This window comes from Anopheles bellator, chromosome 2 (genome assembly GCF_943735745.2).
Source record: "Anopheles bellator chromosome 2, idAnoBellAS_SP24_06.2, whole genome shotgun sequence".
Lineage (NCBI taxonomy): Eukaryota > Metazoa > Arthropoda > Insecta > Diptera > Culicidae > Anopheles > Anopheles bellator.
This window is the reverse complement of record NC_071286.1, coordinates 12930007-12956146: the sequence shown is the minus strand read 5'-3', so window position 1 is coordinate 12956146 and position 26140 is coordinate 12930007. Positions and strand designations below refer to the sequence as shown.

The 26140-nt window shown below is 49.6% G+C and overlaps 3 protein-coding genes and 1 long non-coding RNA gene across 5 annotated transcripts; 2 read left to right on the top strand and 2 right to left on the bottom strand.

The window, feature by feature from the left end:
- Window positions 1-6259: 6259 nt before the first annotated feature.
- LOC131209439 (GILT-like protein 1) lies at window positions 6260-7810 on the bottom strand. The gene is made up of 5 exons (XM_058202511.1): window positions 7680-7810; window positions 7479-7610; window positions 6752-6913; window positions 6547-6687; window positions 6260-6476 (listed from the first exon to the last, which is right to left on the bottom strand). The coding sequence occupies exons 1-5, from the start codon at window positions 7746-7748 to the stop codon at window positions 6390-6392; spliced, it is 591 nt and encodes a 196-aa protein (XP_058058494.1). The 5' UTR covers window positions 7749-7810; the 3' UTR covers window positions 6260-6389.
- A 445-nt stretch (window positions 7811-8255) lies between these two features.
- Window positions 8256-9287, bottom strand: LOC131210818 (uncharacterized). Its single transcript, XR_009156875.1, has 3 exons — window positions 9168-9287; window positions 8783-9103; window positions 8256-8712 (listed from the first exon to the last, which is right to left on the bottom strand). It is a non-coding gene; the product is annotated as an uncharacterized LOC131210818 (long non-coding RNA).
- A 2084-nt stretch (window positions 9288-11371) lies between these two features.
- Window positions 11372-14036, top strand: LOC131209037 (ras-related GTP-binding protein A). Its single transcript, XM_058202008.1, has 3 exons — window positions 11372-11797; window positions 11895-11994; window positions 12078-14036. Exons 1-3 carry the CDS (start codon window positions 11786-11788, stop codon window positions 13118-13120), a joined length of 1155 nt encoding a protein of 384 aa, XP_058057991.1. The 5' UTR covers window positions 11372-11785; the 3' UTR covers window positions 13121-14036.
- Window positions 14037-14371: 335 nt separating this feature from the next.
- Window positions 14372-16611, top strand: LOC131208723 (beta carbonic anhydrase 1). 2 transcript variants are annotated; one of them, XM_058201556.1, is made up of 4 exons: window positions 14372-14495; window positions 15058-15281; window positions 15355-15627; window positions 15687-16611. In XM_058201556.1, the coding sequence occupies exons 2-4, from the start codon at window positions 15189-15191 to the stop codon at window positions 16086-16088; spliced, it is 768 nt and encodes a 255-aa protein (XP_058057539.1). In that variant the 5' UTR covers window positions 14372-14495; window positions 15058-15188; the 3' UTR covers window positions 16089-16611. The 2 variants fall into 2 exon arrangements, with proteins under 2 accessions (XP_058057539.1, XP_058057540.1); XM_058201557.1 differs by having other exon boundaries at window positions 14428-14495; window positions 15042-15281.
- The last annotated feature ends 9529 nt before the right edge of the window (window positions 16612-26140 follow it).

The window sequence follows — 26140 nt, the reverse complement described above, 5'->3', positions numbered from 1 at the left end:
CGTATGGAGACGAATGAAATCGATCGATTCGAAATAATGTCCGTCTTACGCTTTCAATAAACAAGTGGTTATGTAGTTACATCAAATTGGCAAACTGATATTGTTTGCCTAATGCTGTGTTATGCTAGACCGAACCATTAGGCCATGTGTATTGTGTGTGTCGAAAGTGAATGCTTGGCTCAGTTTCTCTCCCAGCCGGTGGGTGTCCTTTATTTCCGCGTTTCTATCATTAATCCATTTGTGTTGCCGCACGATCCGATTCATCATCCATCTGCACATGTCGCCCATATGAAAACCCACAAACGCACAACGCGGGGAAGATCGAAGCGGGTCGATAGCATAACTCATTACATCCCATCGGCTGCGTTAGATATTATCTAACCGGAGTCGCGAAACCGATCACGGGAAACCGAGAACGCGGGAAAATCGAAAGCTCGCGACGTTCACATTTGTCATCGAAACTACTCAAACAATCCCCGGCGTGTCTCCGGGTCGGTCGGTGTTGTATTTTACTTTTATGCGCCATTTTCAACAACCGCTCGATCTTTGGCGAATGTTTTGCACCGACGACGACGATGAATGATGATCGTTGGCGTCAGTGGTGCGCGTCGTCCGCGATCGGATCCCCGATCGACGAAAGATGATAGGCGGTTCGCAAGTTTTCTCCCAAGGCGATATTATTGCCGTCGAAGGCACTTGGCTTCGCTTTCGATGAACCCTTGGGGGTGAGCGGGATTTCAAATGTTTTTGAGCGAAACGATCATTAGCAGTTACTAATCTACTAATCAAATACTAATTAGAGCGCCATTTTTTAACAATAAATAGAAAAGAAAAGACAGCAAATGGGACATTACTTGAGCTAAGGTTGACATTAAAAGATGCTTCCGATCGGTCGTGTCGCAATGCATTCAAGGGTTCACTTCAAACCTGAACCATGAAATGCATAAAGTGGACATGTTTTGTGGGACCTTCGGATTGGATCTGTGTTATGACACTGTATAAACACAATAGCGACAGGACTATGCTTTCCATTTCATTCTTCCTATTTCCTTTAATTTATTGCAACGCGCACACGGCCCGTCTTATGGCACAAACGAAGCCGTCACAACGTCGCCGCCACAAAATGGACTATTGATTGCATTTTTATAATTAATGATAAGAACGGGAGATATTGTTTCCTTTCTTCCCATCGATATTCCCATTCGCAAAACAAAGATATTTAAGTCAATACCACAGGCACCCATTGAGATGACTTCCACAGCTCAACCCTCGGTCTAATGGCGACTGCGCATTAGCTAAAAACTATCACTGGGCGAAAGGAATGCATTTTATGGCAGGGTCGTAAAAAAGGGGAAGTAAAATAAGTTTCCAATCTGTTTCTCGACCGCTGACTTCAGCGTGGGGCGACCGAACAACGGGTTTATCTTTCAGGGACCCATCGACATAACCCAAACCGGCCACCCTACGACAAGTAATGAAATTCTCGTTGCACACTTTCATTTCGCCAGACGGAACACCTAATCGCCGTAAATCCTGTCCCGTTGAGCAGGACCCCGCGAGGAGGATATGGGACCGCTGTTCATTAGACCCCAGCCATGCGGGCGGGAGTCCCGGCGAGGAAGGTGCCCTAATTAACCTTCCGAACGATGCTTACCGAAGAAAAACGGTCACAATCCAGCTACCGAGTTCGGTGTACCGGGGACGCTGCTGAAAATCGATCGCGTCTCACGAACAGAACTTCCCAGGGCCTGTGCAGTGCGCCGCTCTTGGGGGACAATCTTTCGTTTCCGTCGATTCGCTCTTCAGCACTAGATTTTAGGTTTCGTTGCCGCGCACGTGGCAGGAAATTAGTGTCGCCGACTGACTGACTCTGTGTTCCAGTCAGGTCTATTTGTGGAACTTCTGCCCGGCTTCGTGGAAACCCGTGGTGGACAAGAAAAGTCAAAGGAAATCGGAAAGCCCCCATTATCAGCCCATTGGGTTTCGTGGCGGACGCGGACCCAAATCGATGCGATGTCCTGCGGCGCAGACTGCACACAGTCAACGACAATCGCGAATCACAATGCCATCAACAACAGAGAGAAAAAAAAACGACAAAAGCGCTGTCTTATTTCCGACCACCAACTGAAAAGAGAGACGCCGTCCGCACACCGACCTTCAAACCCAAGAACAGCGACCACCACAACCAGCCAGAATCACTCCTTTTTCTTCGCTTCCACATAATGTCCTTTGGTGTGGTGTTTTGGCACAGGCCGTCGTTTCCGGAAGACGGCAGGCCGTGTCTCCGGATCGATCGAGAGCGGGCACAATCAGCGTCGCGCGGTGCGTCGCCACCGCGACGGCAGTATTATTGACCTCTGAGAGCTAGAGAGCGTGCGGTCTACGGTGCCAATCATTATGCAAACTTATGCCGGTTCCTTTTAGTGCCAGCACGCGCCACACGACGGACGGCAAGCAATGCCACGCGGCGCTTCGAAAGAATCTCAAGCATTCGGGAGACTTTTGCCCGAATCCTAAAAACAAGCAAAAAAGAAATTTAACTCCAAAAAGAGTTGCCCATTGCAAGTTGCTTCATTTACTGGAACACCGTCATTGAGTCATCGGTTTAGTCACCATCCATTCGGCCATCAGCGTGGTTACTACTGTCGGTACGGCGTTGTGATCAGCAAGTGAGGGGTGACTATTCGAGAGCCTCCGCCCTATCTATCCCAAGAATGGCAAATTGTAATCTGTGGACTATGGCCGCAAAACGTGCATGCATTGTGCAATCGTGAGCCAGCACTACGACGGCATGTGTTCGAGCCTTTTCCGGCCCGGCTGAGGCCCTGGTTCCTATCTTGCAAAAATGATAAAAGCCAGTCACCGGTCCCAGGAGTCAATCGGGTTACAGAATAATACCGAGATAAGCGGCCACGACACACAGCACATACACTGAGGCGCCCTGTCTGGTTGCCTGGTTGTGTGTCCCGGGTCTGGCCGTGCCAAGTTTTCGCGAAACTGCGCCCAGGGCGCGATCGTTTGCTGCACCACATATGCCACGGATTTTGTGCTCCATATTCCATCACAAAATTGCTTTCCCTAATCTCCCGGATTATTCGTGGCCAGCCGTGGCTAGTTCAGCATTCCGTGGCTACCAACGTACCTTCGCTTCGCATGCGGCCCCAGGAGTTGGGCCAACAAGTCCGTTTTACAATATTAATTTCATCATCCAGAAGTGCACCCTAGCACCCTGCATAGGACTGGGCAGCTAAACTAACATCATCATCATCATTAACCGTCATCATCGTTAGGAGTGTCGTGGAGACGCCATGAGTGACAACGTCACCGAAGAAGCAGGAGCCGCGGAGGGTTCGCCGTGGGTGCAACACCTAGGGTCCACTGCCGACTGCACCACTGACTGTGTGTGTGTGCGAAAGAGCCAGGAACAGCGGCGCAATCCTTGGTTGCACTCCTCCACCGTCGAAACGCCGTCTGCGCCATGGTGTGCACCCGTGAGGCGAGCAGCGTGTTCCGTTCTGCGGTGAAGCACTTAAGAGATTTATTTATATTTATAAGATGCTTGTTTTCTTTACGTCGCGGGTTCTTCCCACCACGGCTCTCGGCGGCTCGGGCGGTTCACGCACCTCAAACGGAGCATTCAACCCACTTCCCGGAGGAAAAGTCGCGCTCCGCGTGTGTGCGTGGAGATTTCGGTTTTATTGTTCCGTTTTCTGTCTGTATTTCGACGACGCTTTGGAGGGATTCCTTTTTCCGAAGGGACATTTCGTTCGGGGGAAGGCCAACAAGTAAGCGCCGTGTGCATCCCATCATCTCAGGGCTCCGGTTGTGGAGCCTGAGCGGTTCATGCACAAGAAATTGGAACAAAAAACTGTTTCCCTTAGGTAGAAAGGACGATGAGTTACGCAGGACTCAGGAGGTACAAGGTCGTGTGGACGACTAATTGCTTTCGGGCGATAGTTCCTCTTCCCTTCGGTCGCCATGTGGGTTGTGTGCAACGCACGTCACATTGCACAATGGCCTCTCGAGAAGGATCTTTCCTACGGCAATGAAAACACGTTGGGGCCTATTGCTTTAAGTAAAAAAAAAGCTGGAGAACTAAGCCATTTTCCTGTCGCCAACGTATTGCTCTGGCATCATTGGCGCTGGCTGGCACTGGAACCTGCGTAGAGTGCAAACAGTGCATACTCAGTGCCAAGCGAACGAACCGATGACTCATGACGCTACCACACAAAATTGCACTTACCAGCAATGTGTGGAGCAGCTACGGCCTGGAACAAGTACGGCCACAGGATGTCGGAGGCGTACGCACTGCCGGATGTGGAGTTTAATGCAGATGGCAAAAAAATTACAACCAGTGAGCAAATTCCCGCATTAGGGGTCGATTGCCACCAGCCCCGGCCGAACGGTGTTGATTGTTCGCGTGATAATCCGTGATTTTGTACAGCTGCTGTTCACCGTCGAATGTCACCGCTTGCTACCCTGGAAAGTGTTTCAACTGTCACGGTGGAGCGAAGTTTAGGCAGATAAATCCAAGTAACCGTTGCACCGACAACCAGCACTCTAATGACAGCTTTGCCGATAACGGGTTGCGTTTAGCACTTTGGCGATAAAAATCACAAATGCAACCCGTCCGCTCCACGCGTTCCGCGGACTGCCACGGCCGCTAATGACAAGCCCTGAGATGCACAAACACACAACCACGGGTACATGGCGCGACACGGAAACCGCACATGCTCCCCACCAGCCAGTGGCCGCCGCAGGAGTTGCTTCCAGCTTCATTCTTTATTCCGCGACCGTCTTGTCCTGCCCATACGTTTGCGTGCAGTTGCTTTCTCACTCCCGGGGCGCCAGAGCCACAAATCGTTGCCTTCACCAAGCGGGGCTGCCCGCGTGGAATGCAAACGCGCTGATTTCAAGCCAGCGTCGCGGCCAATCCTTGTGGGGACGGGACGGGACGGTCGGCTATATATGGCGCTCGTATTCCATAATGTTTGCTCGAAGCGCTGGGAAGACATCCGCAGACGGTCGGCTCCAAATCGATACCCATTCTTCTTCTTGCGCGACACAGTCGGTCTTCGGTTTCGGCAGCACGTTCTCGAGTGGCACGCACGAACGCACGCACAAACATAGCTGCACATGCACGCTTGCGCCCGCTTCTTCGTCGACTCCTTCGGCTGGCACACTGGGGCTGGTGGCCGTGAGTGGAGCGGGACAGTCCGTGAATTCACGGACCGCGGACTGCCTGACGAATCATTCGTTTTTTTTTGTTTCGGGCACACATCAATTTCGCTCTACGGTGCCGGAAGAAGGAAAGTCATCAACGGGATATTGCCCTTTTCGCTCTGCAAACAGGAATACTGCCGAAGGGGGACACATTCACATCGCGTACACTTGACACTTGGCAATAATGCACGGTTGGAGCAGCAAACGAAGACCGTAAAGAACATCCGAAGAAAGCGACGACTGATTCAGAACATTTACCATTCGATGGTCGGTCGTAGCGAGTTTAGGCCCAGCCTGCCGCAGAAACTTTCGGCGAAAACCCGAGCGCTGGACACACTATTTTCACAGTCTCGCACGCGCAAGAAAGCACCATTTCATCCCGACACACGCGCTTTTGGTTTCACGCTCGCGTTTCGACACTCCGCCTCTAGCCAAAAGTTGCCACACGGGTTCGAGGAAGAAACATCAGCCATTTGTCGCGAACGCCACAAAGTTCGTGGTTTGGACGATCCCGAAGGAGAACGCAACTGTCAAAGTGCGCTGAATAGTGCTGAAGAAAATTTTTCCGACACCTCGTCTCGGTGCTGCCCTCTGGGCGGCAGCTGCGCGAAGCTAGCCACTTTTTTACCCGATACCAAGGTTTGCAGATGAATATGTTTTTGAAAAATTGTAGAGCAAACATAAAAACATTGTGAAATAAGTTTGGCGCTAGTAACAAAATTCTGACTGGTGAATAATTAATAGAAATTGCGAAAGAGACGAAAAACGAATAATGTACTTTTTGAGGGAACTTTGAAGAAGATAGAAAATAGACTGGGGCCGAGGCAGGAAAAGGGTATCGAAAGTAATCGTTAGGCATAACAGATTATCCGTTTTCTTATAAATAGTACCACCCGACGAAAATTACTGTTGCGATGGTCATATAACGCTGGCCCAGTGTGATAAGATTTGCCCATTGTGTAAGAAATTACAGCGCACCTGTCGAAGATAATCGAAATTTTAAACTAGATTATGTTGCGTTTTTTTAAAAAGCATTCTTGCTAAATTTATTGACTGCTCTCGGAGGGTTGTCTATAGGTTAAAGTGCGTCGCGATAGTAGAATCTTAGTCATTTCTACTCGTCTTTGCACGGGGCGGATGGTTGGCCACTTCATTTCCGGTTCCCTCTAGCAACCCACCCCTTGACCGGTTAGTTCGCACAAGATTCCGGCGAAATCGGACTGGGCACGATCCTGCAAACCCTGATTAAATTGCTGCCGGAAGAAAGAGGAAATAAAAGGCAACGTAAGTCGCTGATCGAAACGAGCAAGAAAGTAGACTTACTCCATTGAACACTATGGTGGGAATAAACGCAGGACTGATCAGATTCGTTCGCCGTTCAGCTTCCAGCTGCAGTTGTGTCCCGAGGGGACCTTCGACGCAGGACTCGGCGGCGTTAAGATTCACGCCCGACCGAAAGGCACACTGTAACGAACAAATGTTTGAATCGATCGTGGCGCATAAATTGGCGTGGGGCTCCGCTACTTACTTCCCATCCACGTGGATCGGCGGTGAAGCTCATTTGGCACCCGACGTAGTTGATCCGAGCTTGCTGCGTGGGAAGCATGCTGAGAATGCACGACTGAATACGGTTACCTTCGCATTCGGCGGGACCATGCTGGCAGACGAAACTTTGGCCATTGTTGACGCTCTAAAAGTGGTGAGGCAATGTTTCAGTTTTGGTTCTCCCCAGTACCAACCGCATTTGGAAGGTGTGCAATTCAGATTTTCGAAACTAGATCGGATTACGCAGCCGCCGCGCTATTGTGTTCTGGGAAAGTTTTGCGTTTGACCTTTGGCGCGTGGGAATAAAAGAGAAACATTCGCAAGCGATGGCAGTGACGGCAACCTTTGTGTACCTTCGCCACGGATGTATTTAACGGGTAGTAAAGTTTTAATGTTAAGAATCGATAGAAAACACATTAATCATGGAGAAACACTTGAACACACTTTGTGCTGCCACAGAGCAAACAAATGCAGATCTCCTATGCGCCGTATAAAGAATGCGTACCTAGGCAAGTTTTAAAGCCAATTCAGATTGCCAATTCTGTAGAAGAAAGTCCCACGCTATGATCTATGTTTCTCGCCCGAAGGACAAGAGACAAAACAAAGAAAAACAGGTTTTCTATTCGTGAATGTTGCACACAGAACCACGGCCATTTTCTGACTCCGGACGGCGCTTTTGCTACATTACAGATTGTGCGACGAATACTTACATGGGCTTTGCCGAACGGGATAAAATCAATCGTGACGCTGTTGAGCAGATTCTGGTTCAATGTCATCAGCTGATCCGACACAAAACGCACACTGTCCGGGCAAAGGTGGGCATAGTAAACGTCCACCGTAACCTGCAAAAGCACAAGAGCCATTCCCTCAAAATACTATTTCACTCTTTTCCAACGGTCTGAAGGCTTTACCGGAGTCTGCGCGCCAACATTCACCGCTAGCGAAGCTAGCAACAAACTCGCCAGGATCGTTTGCTTCATGGTCACACCGATCGGAATTCGAAATCGTACGAGAGCTCTAGGAACGAACCGCTCGGCTTGAAGGTACTTCGTCAACTGCCATTCGTGCGCAGAGGATTTATTTGTCTAGCCGCGATCCAATCGCGCCACTCGTGACCAAGCCATTCTGGCCCAAGTGGGACTGCAAATTTTATTCGGCATCGCTGGCCACCGACAAGACCATTCGTCAGTCGTGTCCGACCCTACCAGAAGCCTCGCTCGCGGTGGAGCCGGTTTTAGGCGAGATTGCGATCACGCCTATCGTGGCGCTTATCCACAGGCCCATTCGCAGGTGTTGGTGGCTGTTGAACCCAGAGCAGATAAGCCTTCAGGGCGCTAGAAAAAAACCCAAGCTGAGCGAACGGTGCAACGGATGGGCACAGTTATCTGCATACGATCGTCAAGTTCAATGCTGAAATTTTGTTTTCTTATCAAGAGCTCCGAACGCTTTGAGGCAGAATTTACAACGAAACGAAGAAATTCGGTCGGTCATCGTACAGTCACGTTTATTGGAGGGAAAAATGTAAAACCATGCCAAATTAGTGTCACAGCCTCGGTTCTATTATATTCTGCAATCATATTTGCAACACTCGATGCATCTGCAAGTAATGATCGATCGCCGATCGTGTCTAAGTGATAAGCGATATCACCGTATCATTAGGGTGTCCTGTGGTGTTTTTGGGGTAGGCAAGCGAATTTACGTTGAAGTTTCGGGAGCCGCCGCTTGTCGGAGAGATACAATGGAAATAATAATTATAAGATACTATTGCCCGGCCGCTATCTCGAGATACTCCGTGACGTTGGAACACCCAATCGAAACGCCGATACCGGCAGGGAAATCTGTGTGTCCCCCTTCCGTTGTGTTGGGTTCAATGTTCAATCATATCAAACAAGATGCGGATGGCCAGCGAAGCTCGGTACTCGGTCGATGTAAATTATGCTGTGACTTACAAGCGTTTGTTAGTTTCGGTTACAAATCGGAACACTGTTGCGCACTCTGCAAACGGTATACTTACAGCCCAGGCTGGTCTGGTTCAATTCGCGCAATAAATATTCAACGGCAGAGAGCACAGTCATAATGACACGGTTTGCAACTTTTTGATGCGTTTCGTGTGACTCCGATGACCCGTTCGAAACGGAATCGTGATGCGCCGGATCGAATAGAAGTTTTTGGGCATTTATTAACTGTAACTGCAACTGCATCATCACAGCGGCCACAGTTTCAGTCATCCCGCGCGTGGAACAGCATTTGAGGAACGATTCGTTAAGCACTCCACTTAGCTCCCTGAAGCATTGCAAGGTTTCTTCCAGCGCAGATTCTTTTGGCTCGGTCTTGGCTAGGATGGTACAGTACAATTTGTAGTACTAGCTCTCTGGGGAGTACTATATGCGCCAACTTACCCAAAACAGTGAGCATGGTAATTAGGACGACCAGAAACAACATTCTCACTTGTAGGGCCATTTTACTGGAGCACCCTTACCGGTAGCTTCTTTAGGTTATATAGAAGAAAATCATTCGACCCGGGCGTTGTTTCAGAAGCCTCGCTAGGCAGTAATAACTCACTTTTCCACCCAATAAATCATACAAATTCCCGGCTTTATGGGACCATAAATTCGAACCATCGCACAGTGGGGAATTTGTATTGAAAAGGCGGACATATTTGTTTTTAGGAAGAATCGATGGACTTTTTTCAACGTTTTTGTTTTCTTTGCATGTGTATTGATTAAATTTAACCTTTAATGTGTAATTCACGCGTTCAAGTATGATAAATAAGCTTATTTCACTATTTTCAGGTTTTTAAACGCCTGAGCTATGCAATCTGCATTACACCAAAATGTTGTAATACACAATCGTTACGGGGGTTACACCCCCTTAAGAATGCCGCGACCAAGGCGGTCGAATCTTTCCCAACAAAGCAGTAGTGCAAGAAGGATGTGAAACATTGCGAGTACAATGACTGAAGAAAAACATACAATTGCCCGTGAAACGGCTCGGTTGGCAGCGCGAAATCGGCGACCGAAAAATAGAAATCAACAAGTAGATAATTTTCTAATTTAAATGTTCGCTCAGCGGTTGTTCCAGAAGAAGAAGCTGATTTGTATCGAGCAGCGTTTCGATACGATTGCATCGCTAACGGCGTTAGCGTTAATAGCATAACAGTGTTCGCATTGGAAGTTCTCATTCCGAGGATCCCGATGAGTTTAAAAAACTTCAATCTACGATTTGTCTTACATTCAATATGGCCATTAACAAACCACAAGGCCTATCCTTGAAAGTTTGTGTATGAATTTGGAAAATCAATGTTTTTCCCATGGTCAATTATATGTGGGATGTTCACGGGTCGGAAGAAAATCTGCGTTGCGCCTGATAATAAAAAATGCCACAAGGTGCTTAACTGAAGAAAAAAGAAAGCCTAGAAAAGCATGTTAATGTTAATTATTATACATACAAATTGTATACAAATCCGGTTCGAATCGAATATTATTAAAGTATAAATAATGGATGTCGCCATGTGAAACCTACCCTTTAGACAAGACTCTGCGGCAGCATCACGGGCAAACACTGCCCGTGATGTTATGCTTAGCTGTTTACCATTAGCTAGCACAATGGACCACCAACCAATTCATGCGCCTCCTCGCACAAAGGGCCGAGGAACTGTTGTAGCGGGGGATTACCCTCGCCACAAAACACACCGACGACAAGCTCGATCTCGGACCTGCTTCAGGAACGGCTTCCGGTCGCCGCTTTGGCGGTCCTGCCTCCTGGCTCGATCGTCGCATGTTTCCTTGCTCGTTGGAAAACATCTGCAACAATATGAAAAAAAAAACATTAGTCTAACCATTGTTCTACAGAATCCCAACACCTTGGGCGGATTGTGAATATAACTGAGTTTATAGGACCATGAGTCAGTGGACCGCGGTAGCGTGTCCGCCCCAAGTTTCCTAAACCCCTAAAGAGTACCGGCTTGACGCATAACCAAGTACAGAAGTGCGATTGGTATGCTAATGTACATTGCGAACACAGTAAGATCATACGTTTATCTCACTTAGATAGAAAAAAATCAACGCTCCCACGGAAAACGCAAAACGAATGGTGCGATACTTAATAGGGCGTAGCGCATAACCGTTCCTTGGTAGATGGACATTTCAGGAAGGATCAGGAAGGATGGATGACCAGGAAGAATCAGGAGGAGGGTCAGAAGGAACAAGAGCTAAAATAAACATAGCAAACATAATTTACCTTCACGTAATCACTTGTTAAATCACTTTGATTCACTCAGCACTCTCTGAATCATTTGACAAATTTTGTGTTAATACACAAAGGAAGCACTTCGCACTCCGAATTCAAAAACTTCACTTTCAAACAATACAGGTTACCGTTTGTGTTAACCGTTGTTCCTTGACCGGCTGTGCAGAGCAAGAGCGTAGTAGCGACTGACAGCAAAAAAAATGTCATCGTCGTATAACAGTTGCTGAGTTATAACAGTTGCCCTTCAGCTAGGTATGCGAGCACCGCTAGGCACCCTCAAGGTTGTCTACCGAATACAAAAATTGACTATTATCTCGCGCTCGGACAGATTCTTTTCTGTCTTGCCGTAGTGTTATAATTTCTCTGGTTTCCAATTTAGAACGGGATGTAAACGGAGTCACTATAAACGGGTTGAAAGTGAAATAGTAAGCACGTTTGGCCAGACCGCCGCAATCAAAACACGGATGAAAACAAAGACAAAGTTTTTGCCCCTTTCGGCACACAGCTCTGACACGTGCGCGACGGTGGTGGTGTGAGTGCGCTGAGCATCTAGGTGTGTGCGTGCGTTTGTTGCCTTTCGGTATCAGCAGACAATTGAAAAAGAAACCAAAACGAGAACAGTGCAACTTGACGATCGGAGAACTTTAATCACTGAATCGCAGTCTCATTTTGCGGCGGTGCAGAATCTGCGAGTTTCTGCTCTCGGTTGTATCGCGTAATTGCGTAGCGCGGGTTGCAAGAGCGCGGAAAGCAAACAAGGAACGTCACCATGAAGAAAAAGGTCGGTTCTCGGGTCATATCGACGGATGGCTTCTTTCAAGGATGACTAACGCACAAACATTGCTTACGACACGCTCTGTCTCCTGTTTCGATTGCAGGTGCTGCTGATGGGCAAGAGTGGCTCGGGGAAGACCAGCATGCGGTCGATCATCTTTGCCAATTACATCGCCAGAGACACGCGGAGGCTGGGAGCCACAAGTGAGCATCCTTCCGGGGGTTGCGGGTCGTGGGGAGTCTCCACGGACGGTTCCTTATTTGCTTTCCCCGTTGTTTTCCCGCAGTCGATGTCGAACATTCGCATGTCCGCTTCCTCGGCAATCTCGTCCTGAATCTGTGGGACTGTGGTGGCCAGGAGTCGTTCATGGAGCAGTACTTTGCCTCACAGAAAGACAACATCTTCCGCAACGTGGAAGTGTTGATCTATGTGTTCGACGTGGAGAGCCGCGAGCTGGAAAAGGATATGCACTACTATCAATCCTGCCTGGAGGCGTTGCTGGCCAACTCGGCGAATGCGAAGGTCTTTTGCCTCGTGCACAAGATGGACCTGGTGGCGGAGGAGCAGCGGGACGTCATCTTTAAGGAGCGCGAGCACGATCTGACGCGTTGCTCGTTGCCGCTGGAATGTACTGTCTTCCGGACCAGTATCTGGGACGAGACACTGTACCGGGCATGGAGCAACATCGTTTACCAGCTGATACCCAATGTGAAGGCTTTGGAGCACTCGCTGAATTACTTTGCCAATGTGGTCGACGCGGACGAGGTGCTGCTGTTCGAACGGGCAACGTTCCTGGTGATCTCCCACTGCCAGCGGACCCAGCACTGCGATAGCCACCGGTTCGAGAAGGTGTCGAACATAATCAAGCAGTTCAAACTGTCTTGCTCGAAGCTGGGTGCAAAGTTTTCGTCGATGGAGGTAAGAAATAGTGTTTTCGCGGCGTTCATTGACACTTTTACGAGTAACACGTACGTGATGGTGGTGATGTCTGATCCGTCGATACCGTCCGAGGCGACGCTGATCAATATCCGGAACGCGCGCAAGTACTTCGAGGAGCTGGAGAACCCAAACAGCAACCTGAACACGAGTGGCAGCCATTCGAGCAACCACCATTTGCATCACTCCGTTGGTGGGCATGCTGGTCACGGCATGGTGAACGGGGGTGCCCATCCAAATCATTACGCGGGCAGCGGAGGTGGATACCATCAGTACGCGATCGCTGGTCACGCGCAGCAACAGCAACACCCGTCGCAGCAAGCGCAGCATCACCTGGCGCAGTACCAGGCCTATCATCAAAACAGCAATGCCACATCGAACGCCTATCACTGATACCTGTACCGGAAGGAAGTATTACTACTTCCGGTGAAACCTCTAACCTGAGTGGACGTGATCTTCCAGACGAAAGAAAAAGAGAGACAAAGAGGGAGCGAGAGAAAAAGAGAACCAACTTTGTACTGTGCGTTGCATTACGCTTCCTTCCTTCACTAATGGGACTCCGGTACCGGTCGCGGCGGCCGTTGGACGACCGCGAAGATCGAATCCTATTGACCGATCGGTGGGAGGAAATGGAAGAGCACAACCGAACAGATCATCCTTAACTAAGTCACCGGTTGCTTTGGGAATCGTTAGAAAAGCGAGGGGCCTTCCTATTGCGCCGATAGTCCCCACTGTTGTTACTCGTTTGTTGTTAGTTTTGTTCACGCCTTCTCGATCCAAAAGCGAGCCACGTTGCCGTCGTCGTCGGTGATTGTTGTTGATCGTGTGTTATGAGTTTCAGAAATTGATTTCTAGCGATTAGATTCTCTGTTTATCCCTTTTTTATATGAATAAGCTTTATTGTCAAAGAATCGTTTTTATAATGCGCTGCCGCAGCCCAATCCGCCATATGTTTGTTCCGCTTTTTCCCGAGCGCACAGCGAGTGGCCAGAACCCTTCTTCACATCTCCTCGTAGTTCCGGGGCGTATCGGGGCAAGACTAAGTCGGACCAACCGAACAATGCTATACCTCCTCATACTATCGTGCAATCCTATCGGGTGTTTAACGGGAAGGGGCAACAAGCTGTGACTTGTGGCGGGGGGACTTAAGACACAATTGAAAAGGATCAAAAATGTAAACTGATTAGGGAAACAATGAAATGCAGACATCAAACTTTATATGTTATAGAAGATACACAATGAAAGGGTCAGCGCGGGAAACGGATGAACTGAAGGGAAAGCCAAACTACAGACAAATACAAAATATATGCAAACCTTACAATAACGGACACCTGGATTCGTTCTTTGTTATGCCCTTTTCAAGTGCCATTTCGGAATTTGAGTTTGCGAAACCGGGAAAATACAAACCAAAATGGGTCGTGCCTCTACCATTTGTATAATCTAAAAAAAGCAACTATCCCCTTGTAATGTCGGTAACAATGGAAATGGTTTCGATCTTCTGTTCTGGCAAACAAAACGAATCGAAGGAATAGGCTTTCATGCGCACAAATCACAGCCGAACTCGCACCCTGCTATCAAATCTTATCAGTGTGGTGCCTTTCGACCACTATCGCTGCGCCGTCGTCGGCAGACTCATTGCGTCAGGCCGCGGGTTCGGGTCGAACTCCGGTGAAGTTCGAGAGTCCGCAGTCCAGCGTGAAGATCATCATCGTCGGCGTTGTTACGAGCCGTGATCCGCGAGTGATTGGCAAAGTGCACTTTTTCGATTGTACGTTGCATGTTTTCGTCCCGTTTCCAGCGAACATTCGGAACAAGTTAACTAGAGCAGTTAATTTGGACCTGTGCTTGTTGTGAACCCCAAATTTGGTCGCTCAGAAAGTTCAAAACTAATGTTTGGAACCAAAATCGAGAATGAAAACATGAAAACGAGAGTGACCTTCTAATAGTGGCGCCGCCATTCCTTATTTCCCCTTGATTTGTCCTCGTCTACCGCTGTCCGCCAAACGAGTTAACTTTGTACGGTTTCCCTCCGAGCCACGTGCGTGCCAATGTGTGCGTGTGGAGCAGCATGGTTGTTTACTAGTGACTCCGTGACGTAATGCGGCGTGGCGCCCGTGTGCGTTTCGGCATACCTCGCGGATTGTGTGCGTGCGTGTGGAGCGGATTTGGAGCAGTCGAGGTGGTGGAATCGGCAGCCAACAAACGATGACGCTGTTTACGATCGCGATCTTGTGTTTGCAGTGTGTCCGAAAGAGCTGCTCCTATTAGTAGCGTCAGTGTAAATTTTGGGTGTTAATTTTGTTCTTAAATTGAGTTTTGTTTGTATTTAGTGTCTATCAGCCGGTTGCCGAGGGCAGCGTGTGGTTAGTTTAGTGAAAATGAAACTCGTTGGACGGTGATTACGGTGCATTGTGCCGCGTCAGCCTCAGTGATCGCGCGATCGAACTGCGCAGAGTGAGTCATGGAGCGCATTCTGCGAGGAGTGATGCGTTACCGGCACTCGACCCGGGAACAAATGGTACAGGAATTTCGGAGAGTTCGAGACAACCCACAGGTATTCACCCATCAGTCCAATCCATCAAAACGGGCAATGACCCTTCGAACCATTTTCTGTCTGTCCTCCGTAGCCCAAAGCCGTATTCTTCACCTGTATGGACAGTCGGATGATTCCGACTCGGTTCACCGAAACACACGTTGGCGACATGTTTGTGGTCCGAAACGCTGGCAATCTGGTGCCGCACGCCGAGCACTTTCAGGACGAATACTTTAGCTGCGAACCGGCCGCCCTCGAGTTGGGTTGCGTCGTGAACAACATCAAACACATAATCGTGTGCGGCCACAGCGACTGCAAGGCCATGAATCTGCTGTACCAGCTGAAAGATCCGGAGTTTGCGTCACTGGTAAGCAGGCTTGTGCGATTCATCGATCGCACTCTACTGATCGGCTTCACTCTCGCCAGGACAATCGCCGGATATCGCCATTGCGGGCGTGGCTCTGCGAGCACGCCAACACCAGCTTGGACAAGTTTCAAAACCTGAAGCAGATTGGGCTCGATAAGCCGCTGATCTTTTCGTCCGAGACGCCACTGCGCAAGTTTGTGGCGTACATCGACCCGGAGAACAATTTCGCGATCGAGGATAAGCTGTCGCAGGTGAACACGCTGCAGCAGATCGAGAACATTGCTTCGTACGGATTTCTGAAGCGGCGGCTTGAATCGCACGATCTGCATATTCACGCCCTTTGGTTCGACATTTACACTGGCGACATTTACTTTTTCAGCCGCAACTCGAAGCGCTTCATTGCGATCGACGAAAGTTCGATCGAGCGGCTGCAGGACGAGGTACGGCGGTACTATTCGTGATTCTCTGTTAGAAATTGGGAAGATAAGGCGCTTATGAAGTTGCTTCCGGACACGGGTTTTATGATTTGTAGCAGAATGAGTGTCGATCGTTATCAGCTTGTTTGCTGGAGGGAGGTAGAGCAAGAAAAGCAAAGTTACACAATGCGTCGTAAGCGGTAAAGGTGTTCAAAGCCTTAGAAACTGTGCAAGAGCGATCGGTCTGTGGCTTCAGATTGATATGCTATTGTTGCTTTTTACGTTGACTAGAATGCTTTTTCTACGAACTGTTACAAGTTATACTTTTATAATCAATACACCTTGTTGACGCGCTGGACGTTGGAAGACGGATAACGAAAATAATTACGCTACACTTTTCCATTTTAAGGTTAGGGAACGCGACAGGGATTAGTTCGCTTTACACAAGAATGGTGCAATCATGAAACAACATTACCACACAGCATGACTTCTGAGATTTTAAGCCCCATTGCTAAGCCAAAGCACAAATGCAATGAATAATAAAAATGCATTCAAAGCAAACCTACAATCGTAATGCTGTTAGTGTATTAATTATTGAAGTGTTCTTCGTTTCTCGCAACCGACGTGAGAGGGGGTCAATTACAAAAACCACATCCTTACAGTAAGCAATACAGATTAATGTTGCCGGATAAGATTCACTTATCATCAAAACAGCTGAATTTAAAACTTAGTTCAACCCGTGAAAACACTTTTGAGTCGACCCAATAACTTCGTCTTACCCCAAAGGTATGCAATCCGATAACCACCAACAGACATCCCTGTGATAGGCAAATTGCCTACATTTGAGCGTTTTACGTCGTGTCGATCTTTTTTGAACAAAAAATCATAAAACAATTGAAAACACTAAAAAAACAGTTACAGTATGTGACAAAAGTTTGTATGATTAAAAAAAACGATTTTGAGGATCAACAATAATAATAGGTTATTTAGTATACTTGAACGCGTAAAACGTTGAGTTCAATCAAAACACATGCAAAGAAAACAAAAGCGTTGAAAAAAGTTCGAAGATTTTTACGTCTAGAATCTCTGCCTTGGAAGCTGAGCTCTATCGAGACAGCGTAAACATGCTGCTCTACGTCTGTTGAGCGTGTCTCAATTGGAGTGGAAAAATGGGTACAGCCGCATAAACGCGGTGGGCCAGGTGGGCAAGGGAGTTTTGGTGGCAAAGCCACATACGGTTTGATAAATCGACTGAAACAATGTTGTTCGCCACAAACATGCAATGTAGCGCGAAGAACGATCGCTACTGTTGTGCCAGACACTCTTTCGCGTGCAACTGGCCCTTGGGAGATTCTGTTTTGGGGGGCGTTTCAGTAAATCTTGACGATCCGTAAGAGAAGCTGCATGCAAATATCGTTTGCCAGCGTTTTCCATTCGGTCGTTGTTCGTTGTTCTGTTTATTTCATGTTTCTGTTTACTTCGCTCCGGTCGCCACTCGCGTAAACTCTTTCTACTGCGTCTACGCCGCATGAATGATTCTTGAGCGGTCCGCCATTAACATTTGTTATGATGTTTGCCAGCGTTTTCCTCGTGACTATGCTGGGCTACCGTGGCGATGCACGGGAGAGGAAGATTTATGGGCCGCCATCGAGTACATTCCGCGCCGTAGACACGAAAATAAAGCCATCGGGCAAACCGAAGCCCTTGTAGACCGCGGAACGGAGTGCGGAAAAGAAGATGCGCATCGCGTTTTTGTCATCGTGTTTTTCCCTCCCGGCCATTTTCTTCACGGCGGAAACGGAGCCCGCATGCTGGTCTCTGCTTCCCGCGCCCTAACGCCATTTCCACTTTCCTCTTTCTGGTTCCCACCTGACACCGATCCCGCTTCTCCGATGATCGCCGCCTCGCCGCCGCGGCCGCCAGCCGGATGGAATCCGGTCTCGCTCGCATGCGCGCCACGAAGTAGGTCACTTGCGATTTCGTGACCAACTTTTTCCTACGGTGGGGGAACGGGGTGTCGGTGGGGTCTGGAGAGACCGGGTTCCAAAGAGCGAAATAGAGAGAGAGAGAGAGAGAACTGTAGGAAGAGGAGAACATCGGACGCTGCAGAAACGTGGCGCAGAGGCACTCACCTCTGAGGGTTGCATGCTGGGCGGAGGCAGTTGGGAGGAAAGAAAGTACACTCAGCCCCCCAGTCTGGCCGACCGCGGTAGTGTTGTTGGAAAAGCGACCACTTGGAAGATGCTTCTTGGGCTGCAGACGTTCCTTAAGAGTTCCCCATGATGATGAGGATCAGATACGTTGCCGTTGTGACGGAAAAATGGCTGAGGCTTCTAAATTACGTCGAGGGTTTTCGTAAGCTTTGACAAAGTTACAAAGTTACTCCAGTACGATTATCGAGCATGATCTTCATTTTTCACTTCTCTCGATCGATGTTCGTTTACTCCTGTTTTGTTTTCCACTATTCCTCCAATCCATAGTAATCCTTATTTTCGATTAGTGGTCAGAGAAAAATGTACATATTATTTATGAATTCAAACCAAGAAAGAGGTCAATTGAAGAATTTGAGGACCAGCTCGTCTCTCACAGCTGTGCATTGAATCTGCCAGCAAACAGCCTTCGAAATGTGCCAGCGCCTTAATAGAATGAAGAAACGTTGATATTTCCAAAACAGTCTTACGGTCTTACGTTCAGTCTATTTACTTTACCTAGTTCCCCAGGAAAGCTCCATCGATCGGGCGGCCATTCGGCCTCGCTCGGTGGCTCATTGGATTGCCGTCCTTTTTCGTTCCATGCTACCTGTATTTGTCCACTCCCCGGATGCGACCCGTGTACCATCCGTGTGGTTAGCTGACCGGTGAAAGAGAATTAGCACTTCTGGTTTCGCAGGAACCACATTTCGGCTTCGGGTGCTTAGGATTCCGCAGGGCGAATCTGAAAATCGAACGTTACCGGGCGTCTTGTGTGTCTAGTTCCGCCCGTTGGGAAGACGGCGGCGACGGCGGCGACGGCGACGAAATGCTCACTTCCGCTATGTAGGTCAACCGTTGAAAACGAATGCTAATGGAGACCACGGAGCTAGCATTATGACGCAGGTGACGCAGAATTGACATGGTTCCAATACCGAATTATTTATTTGGCCATCGCCTTCCGTATATTGCGTTTTTGGAAAGTAGCAGCTACTAGTAGTGATTTCTAAACATTTTCCATTTTTCTTCGAAACATCAGATCAATCCTTCTTGGACGTGAACGGGACTCAGAGTGAGGCTCAAGTTTCACGCACTCGGATTCGGCAAGTGGAATCGAATTCCAGGTCAGCAAAGGCCTAGGATTAGGTGCGGTCCGGTCCATCGAAAACGCTCCGAGCGACGTGAAGACAGTGCTTCGAGTGGCTTCCCAATCCGCCGGCCGCTCGGCCAGCGTGGAATTTGTCTCCGCCAACGGAACGCTGCGTGCGCGGTTCGATCGTTTGCAAGAACGGGACCTGCGATAATAAATGATGCCGCCATGCCGCCGCTGGCAACGCAGGTTCGGACACCCCTTTCTTGCCACAACCAGGGATGGTCGGGCCCGAAATATGTAGGCTAGGCGCGAGACCGACTAGAGAGTGCCAACAACTTTATTCGCTTCCCGTAATTTTGATTAAAAACGGTGAAAAACTGCCGAACGATAATATTCAAAACCAAAACAACGGCCACGGCCACCGATAATAATAACAGTCGGTCGGATGCACGGGCATCGTCGGGACGCGGGACCTGCCACCGATTCACCTGCCTGCCTGGCACGCACTTGGCCGCCGAAACTGGTTTTTTCTCGGCCCCGAAACAAAACGGTGCGAGAAAATTGGAATCATAAATCCAGCAGCATGGCGTATGCTGCGCCTGCACACGCATCCTATCCTTTTTTCGCCTTGATTCCGTGTTGTTTGTCCCCCCAGTGTCCCCCTCCATTGTTTCGAAAGGTTCTCGTCGTCGAACGAGGAATGCGAATCGGACGATCGGCAGGGATTGGCAGAGCAGATTGGTTGAGAGCGGGGCAGCGCCAAGAATAAAGGATGCCGTTGCCGATCGGATGGCCGGTTGGGTTGGGTTTTTGGAAAATGTGACCCAAATATGGAGCATAAACACCACGGACCACGGTGTTCTGGGCTTTTTAGTGCTCCCTTGCCAAACAGACGCCGAGGCTGAGCTTCCCTTACGGTCGGAGATTGATGATAATTGATTTGAACTCGGGATCGGTTTTGGGTTTTTACCCCCTTTTTCCTCGGAATAATCCGGATTCCGGACCATGGGGTGCACTACAGTACCGGCACCTCCGTGACGCCACGCAACCGACGTGTTAATATTAGAACCAAAACGGATGCCCAACCGTGGCCCAACGGGTCACGGACCTCACTGTAGCGCTCTAAAACGGACCGGGTTGCTTGGTGAAAATGGCGCAAACACACTGCGCTGGCGGAGCCGCGCAAGATCACCTGTCAAGGTGTCAATATAATCGATCGCACCACAACCGATGATGATGATGATGATCTCCGCCACCGCCCGGCGGCGATGATGTGTCGGCGAATTGCGGTCACCAAAATAGAAATAGGAAATAGGGAACAACACAACACTCAAATCATGCGATCGGCGGCCATTCGTGTGACAGCACCGCGCCCTGGCGTAGAGTAAGTGCCGACGGGCGACGACGCCAAATGGGAGCGATAGAGAGGTGATTGGGCGCGGAATTGGGCCAAACTTGCGTGCGAAACGCAACGACGGCCCATTACGGCCAGCGGCCAGGCCCCTGAGTGCGGGGATCAGGGTGAGTGGGGGGGACACAGGCGGTGGACAGAATTTGATACGATACCGTTACTTGTGATGCTGTTACTCGAGAGCTGTCATAAGCAGATTGCAGGAGTCGTGCAGGTTGATTCGGTCAAGCCACGTAAGCCGCAGCGAACTTCTTCGAAACGGCATTTGATGAAATCGGAATGAATTATTTGGGGAACTCACTTCGAAAATGGGACCACAGTTGTTTGACCAATAAATCATTAACAGACGGCAGAGGGCTCTTTTGGAACTAGTTTCGTGTAAAACCGAGGAAGGACCCGAGTCAAACGAGTCACTGCAAGCCGTGGACTTCCGATGGGTTCAATACCCCACATCTGGGGACTGGTCCTGCCGAGACACTCGGCGTTGTTGTAATAAATTCCTTCGCTTCGGACCCATTCGGTACCGTGGATGCGTCTCACCAGCTACGACCCCAGCCGAGTTCCGGTAAGATTTCGATTTCGACGTGTCCCGCGCTCCCGCCGGGTATCGGTTGTTCGATTTTATTGCTCCCCCCGGTTTTTTTCTGTGCTCTGACCACAGCATCATCCCCAGATGGGCCCGCCAGGCCATTGTTGTCCGCCATAGGTGAGCCTGAAAATGGAAACCCTATTGGTCGGCCCCGGCGGCAGTAATGGTCGCCGATCCGATCGGATCGGATGTCGTCGCCATCATAATCTCTTGCGCCGGTTTGACCGGACCGACGGATCATCATCAATTGGCTTAATTCGCCCGGACCCCGGCTGCGGAACCCTTTGCTTTGCGCGTTTCGATCGCGCGGCGAACGTATGGAAATGAAGAAGAAGAAGAAGAAGAAGCAGAATGTCCGCGGCTCGGACGGACCGACGGGGATTCCTGCGGTTCGCGCGCCCAACCCAAACCCGGCACAAAGGACCCGGCGAAGGAATGGCCCCGGCACACCAACACGAGGCGTCAAAGCGCGGACCTCGGCACGGTGACCTCCCGGAGGCCTCCCGCGAGAACCTGTAGGGCAATGTGTTAATAGGTGAATCGTGTGCGTTGCGTTCCCATCACCCCGAGGGCCCGGAGTCGGTCCGGACCAGGAAAGGTCGAGCCGAGCTTTATTATTACTGTTTTTATTTTATTCCCCCAATTCCTTTCTCGGCCTCGGCTGGGCCTGGGCGGCGGGAAACGGACGCTTAGCATTTATGTTTCTCCCTGCGGCCGCGGCCGGATCGAACCTGCGCCTCTGCGATAGCGTGTGCGCCCCTACAGGGCGGCCCAACTTTTGTAATTAAATAGTCATTTTAAATCAATTTTAACGAAATTATTTTTAAATTGACACTTAAAGGGGGGAAATTTAAGAAACGAGTTTGTCGCATTGAATGTCTGTCTCTGAATGATCAAAATATAGCCGAACTACATTCGCTGGATCCCGGTTTGTCAATCACTGTACGGAAGGAAGATCGATGCTGCGAAGCTGGCGATACGTCGATACACGTCGATCGGTGCGATCGACGATTGTGTGGTGCCGCGGACTTTTGTTATCCGTTTTCGTTCTCGGCTCGGCCGCCGGCGGGTCCTGTGCGTCTTCTTGACCCTTCGTCGCAGCAGGCAGGCCAGCCTTATGTTGACCGGTTGTTTTGTGACTCGATTTTTCATCCTGCGTCCGAGAATCGTCGAGAGAAACAAATCAGAAAAAAAAAATACCCAAAGTCCCGACGGAGCGCCGAAAACAGGGCCCCAGCGCGTTTGGCTGAGAGAGGTCACGGAACTTGGTCAGTAGGCAAGTCAGTGCCGGGTCCATTGACTCCTTGATAAGCCATCGCATCACACAAACACACGAACACGCTGAAGACGCCGCTCAGACCCAGAGCCAGCCAGCCGAACAGGTTGGTAATGTGTCTTAGAATTTTCCGTAAGATTAAAGAACTCCGAGGTCATTATGTTCGGCCCGGTAGGTTGTGTTGGGTTCTAATTTGAAGTTCTCATTCTCTTTGCTCCTTTTTCGAACACAAAAACACACACCTCGGACTCGGAGGTTGTTGAGCTTACGTTGATCGCTGATACTGACCGCAGGGGCAAGACCTGGACCTTGCCAAGGATTGATTTGGGAATGGGAATTCAAATGCAAACGGCGCAGGGGATTGGTTGCTTCGTAGGGAAATAATAGAGCGATAACAAGCGGAACTGAATGTGAATGATTAATTTATTGCTTTTTATATATTTTGTAAGAATTTATAGAAAACGGATTGGCTGAGAAGCTAACCAAGATATGAGACAAAGTTTGAGATGATATTTAAAGTTTATTTGAAGTTTTATTATTAATTTTAATTTAATAAGCAAACCAACCAGCACAACCAGTAACATATTAGAAGACACTCCTCAAACGAAACGAATGCCAAACTATGGCTTTGGACGCTCGGTTTTTAATCAAAACTAGATTTTATGAATTTTCGAAGGATTCCTTTAGTACTGTTTGGCCAATTTCTCTGTTTGAAGAGGGTTCTCAAATTTACAAAACAGAATCCATGGTGCCAGAATCCACACAATACCAACTCCCAACATCATCAGCTTCTCGTCTCCGGACCGGGACTTCCTTTTCTTTCGATTCCCTTTTCTTCCCGGTGCTCGTAACGATCGGAACAGGATTTTAGAATTAGAGTGATTAAAGGGCCCCGAAGGCTACCTCCCTAAACCCCATCCTTTTCGAATCAACTCCGATTGGGGCCCCCGGTGCGCCCGTCGCCGCATGGCCTTACGGCTACCGCGAGCCGAAAGACTTCAACGCTTCGTGGCCAAGCGAGAAACCTCGGCCCGGACCCGGCCAGCGAAGGGAGCAGCAAAGTGTGATGCAAGGAACTGTCCGAAGCTGCGGCGGGGCCCTAGCACGGCAGCAATTTCCTAGCCCGCCGCCCGATATCAATACATTAGTCTATTGACCTTGGCCCGGTGAACGACCTTTCCCGTGGGGTTGGCCCTCAAACTGTTGGCCCCCGATCGCTGGCTCGTGAAGTGAAGCAACAAGCTCGTAGGTCATGTGGCAACATCCCAGCACCCGTGAAGGCTGCTCGCAGGCGCTCAGAAGCATTCGGCGATCGCCCATTTCGGCCAACTGGTTGCACTTTTGCAGTTCGGGCCCAGTGCCTTGCGTGCCGATCGATTTTTCCTGCTCTGTCATAATTTCTCACCTCGATCGTGCGGGCGCGGCATCGGATCAAATGGCTCACGGGTGGGGTTTTACTTTAACATCGGAACTGAACATTATAATGTTTTGGAATGAATTTAATTGAATGGGGAAAATTTATTTGAAGAATTGAAAGAGTAGTTGAAGATGTAGCATTGAAACAGCATTAAAAGAAGGAACTGACAATTTTTACAAATAATGTCGAAACTCATCGCCCATCTGGCACTGATTCACTCTGGCACTGACACTTTCGGGGGAGGGCCACTATACGTGTCCAACGGCGTGTCTTAAGTGAGTAAATTAATCTTGCTATCGACCGTTAAAATGGGCATCTCGGTGCCGTGAAGCCGTCCGTTTTGAGTCGAGTCCGGCCCGTCCGGAGTTTCCTACGGCGTGCGCCTGGTTGGCTTCACGGGCCTAATCAGAGACTGATTGAAGAATGACTAATGACGCACACGAGCGGCGCCGAAAAAGCTCTGGCCGACCGTAAAGCCGGGAACGCCAAGGAAAGCGATTCAAATTGTCGTACATAATTAATTAGAAATGCGAGAATATTTATCTAGTAAGGGGGGCACCGCGAAAATAGGCACCGAGACGTGGCCCGTATTTGGCCATTGGCGATCTTTGCGTGTCAGGATCACGGGCGCCAGGAGAGTATAGTCGTAGAGGAGTAGCCATCAGTGTACCGCTACGGCTGATTAGTGGCGATTGTGTATGGCGATGGGTTTTTTGTGCGGTTTGTGCCAATTTTTTGTCTCTTCGCTGACGGCAGCAAAGGGGAAGTGGACGGAAGTTTCTACAATGGAGCAGCCACAGGAAAGCATACCGTTTTGATCTGCGGTTTTGATGGCGCGCCATTTTCGCAACTCACTAAAACAGAATAGAAGCTGAACTCTTTAGAATGTTTTTCGGTTTATTGAAAGAGGGCCATCGGATAATACCTTCTAATGGTTCTAGTAGAATGCATCCCCGTCCGCGGTTACCCTTCTGCCTGGCTCCACGGTTCGTAACGGATAACACGTTTAGTTGCAGCTCAATAATTGGCAGAGGGGTCCCCGGCAGAACCACACCTTCTGCCGCCGAGCCAATTCGCGTGGCGAAGACCTACTTGCAACCGAAGCACGACGAATTCCGCATACCAGCCACGGAGCGCACAAAGCACAGTGGAGGGCTCGTGTTCCTGGGGGTCCCAGTAATTGACACCCCGTCGTAGGTTGACACTTTACCCAACCGCTGCTCCAGCTCCAGCTCGCCTCCCGACCCTCACGGGGTCCGGGTGGGCCGTTTCTTGTTATACACACTATGCACGTCCACTGCCAGGGCCGAGGCCGGCCATTCTGTGCGCCGTGAGTTCTTCCAGAGAGGCCCTCCAAACGGTGTCAGTGATTAGCATGCCGCAGACTACCCGCACACCCGGCGCTGGACACCGCTGGCTGGCTGGCTGGCTGGCTGGCTCCGCTTTGGACCACTTTGGACCGCTCATTGTCCTTCCAACGCATTTGAGGAACTAGACACACCACCACCACCACCCAGACGCGGCCCATTGTGGGCTCGGTTGTCGGCTACAATGTTGACGCAACGTTTCACGTCTTCGGAGTATGTTGCGCTTCGCCGTTGATAGCTCGTCGGGCTCGACACAGCTTCGTTCCTGTTATTTTTTTTATTTCGTCTCGTTGTTGTTGCAAAGCCAATTGGTTACACGTGTTCCAGAAAGCGGGCGACCGATGGGGCGGCCACAATGGCTCAGCGGCGGTTTGTCTCCCGGGGTCGGACGACGGACCGACAAACGACCCCGACGGCCGGCTTATGATGAGCGCCTCGTGTGGCTAATAAATCTTGGGGGCCACAGGAAGGTTCCTTTGCCAGCGGGCCGCACGTTAGACAGTGACACGCGGCGCGGGCGATGAATGGGAGCAGCGGGTCTCATCATCACCCTGGGACCACCAGCGGTTCTTTTGCCAGTCCACCACGGGGGCCGAAGAATATTTGTTGACAAACGCGGCATGCTTCGTTTGATTAACGATATCTTGGGGCTATCATTTAATTTGAAGAGTCGCCCGGAATGTCTTCTTCGTTTGACCTGAATTTGCACAACGCTGCACTGCGGAATAGGGATTTAAGAATAATCAAAAGGAGTT

Bases quoted from the DNA above. Each gene is read 5' to 3' on its own strand.
- LOC131209439 (XM_058202511.1), bottom strand. From the start codon at position 7,748: ATGAAGCAAACGATCCTGGCGAGTTTGTTGCTAGCTTCGCTAGCGGTG. The intron at 7,611-7,679 runs GTAAAGCCTTCA...GTGCTTTTGCAG, and splicing joins ATGTTGGCGCGCAGACTCCG to GTTACGGTGGACGTTTACTA. The intron at 6,477-6,546 runs GTAAGTCTACTT...TTCTTCCGGCAG, and splicing joins CCACCATAGTGTTCAATGGA to CAATTTAATCAGGGTTTGCA.
- LOC131208723 (XM_058201556.1), top strand. From the start codon at position 15,189: ATGGAGCGCATTCTGCGAGGAGTGATGCGTTACCGGCACTCGACCCGG. The intron at 15,282-15,354 runs GTATTCACCCAT...TGTCCTCCGTAG, and splicing joins GAGTTCGAGACAACCCACAG to CCCAAAGCCGTATTCTTCAC. The intron at 15,628-15,686 runs GTAAGCAGGCTT...CACTCTCGCCAG, and splicing joins ATCCGGAGTTTGCGTCACTG to GACAATCGCCGGATATCGCC.
- LOC131209037 (XM_058202008.1), top strand. The intron at 11,995-12,077 runs GTGAGCATCCTT...GTTTTCCCGCAG, and splicing joins GCGGAGGCTGGGAGCCACAA to TCGATGTCGAACATTCGCAT.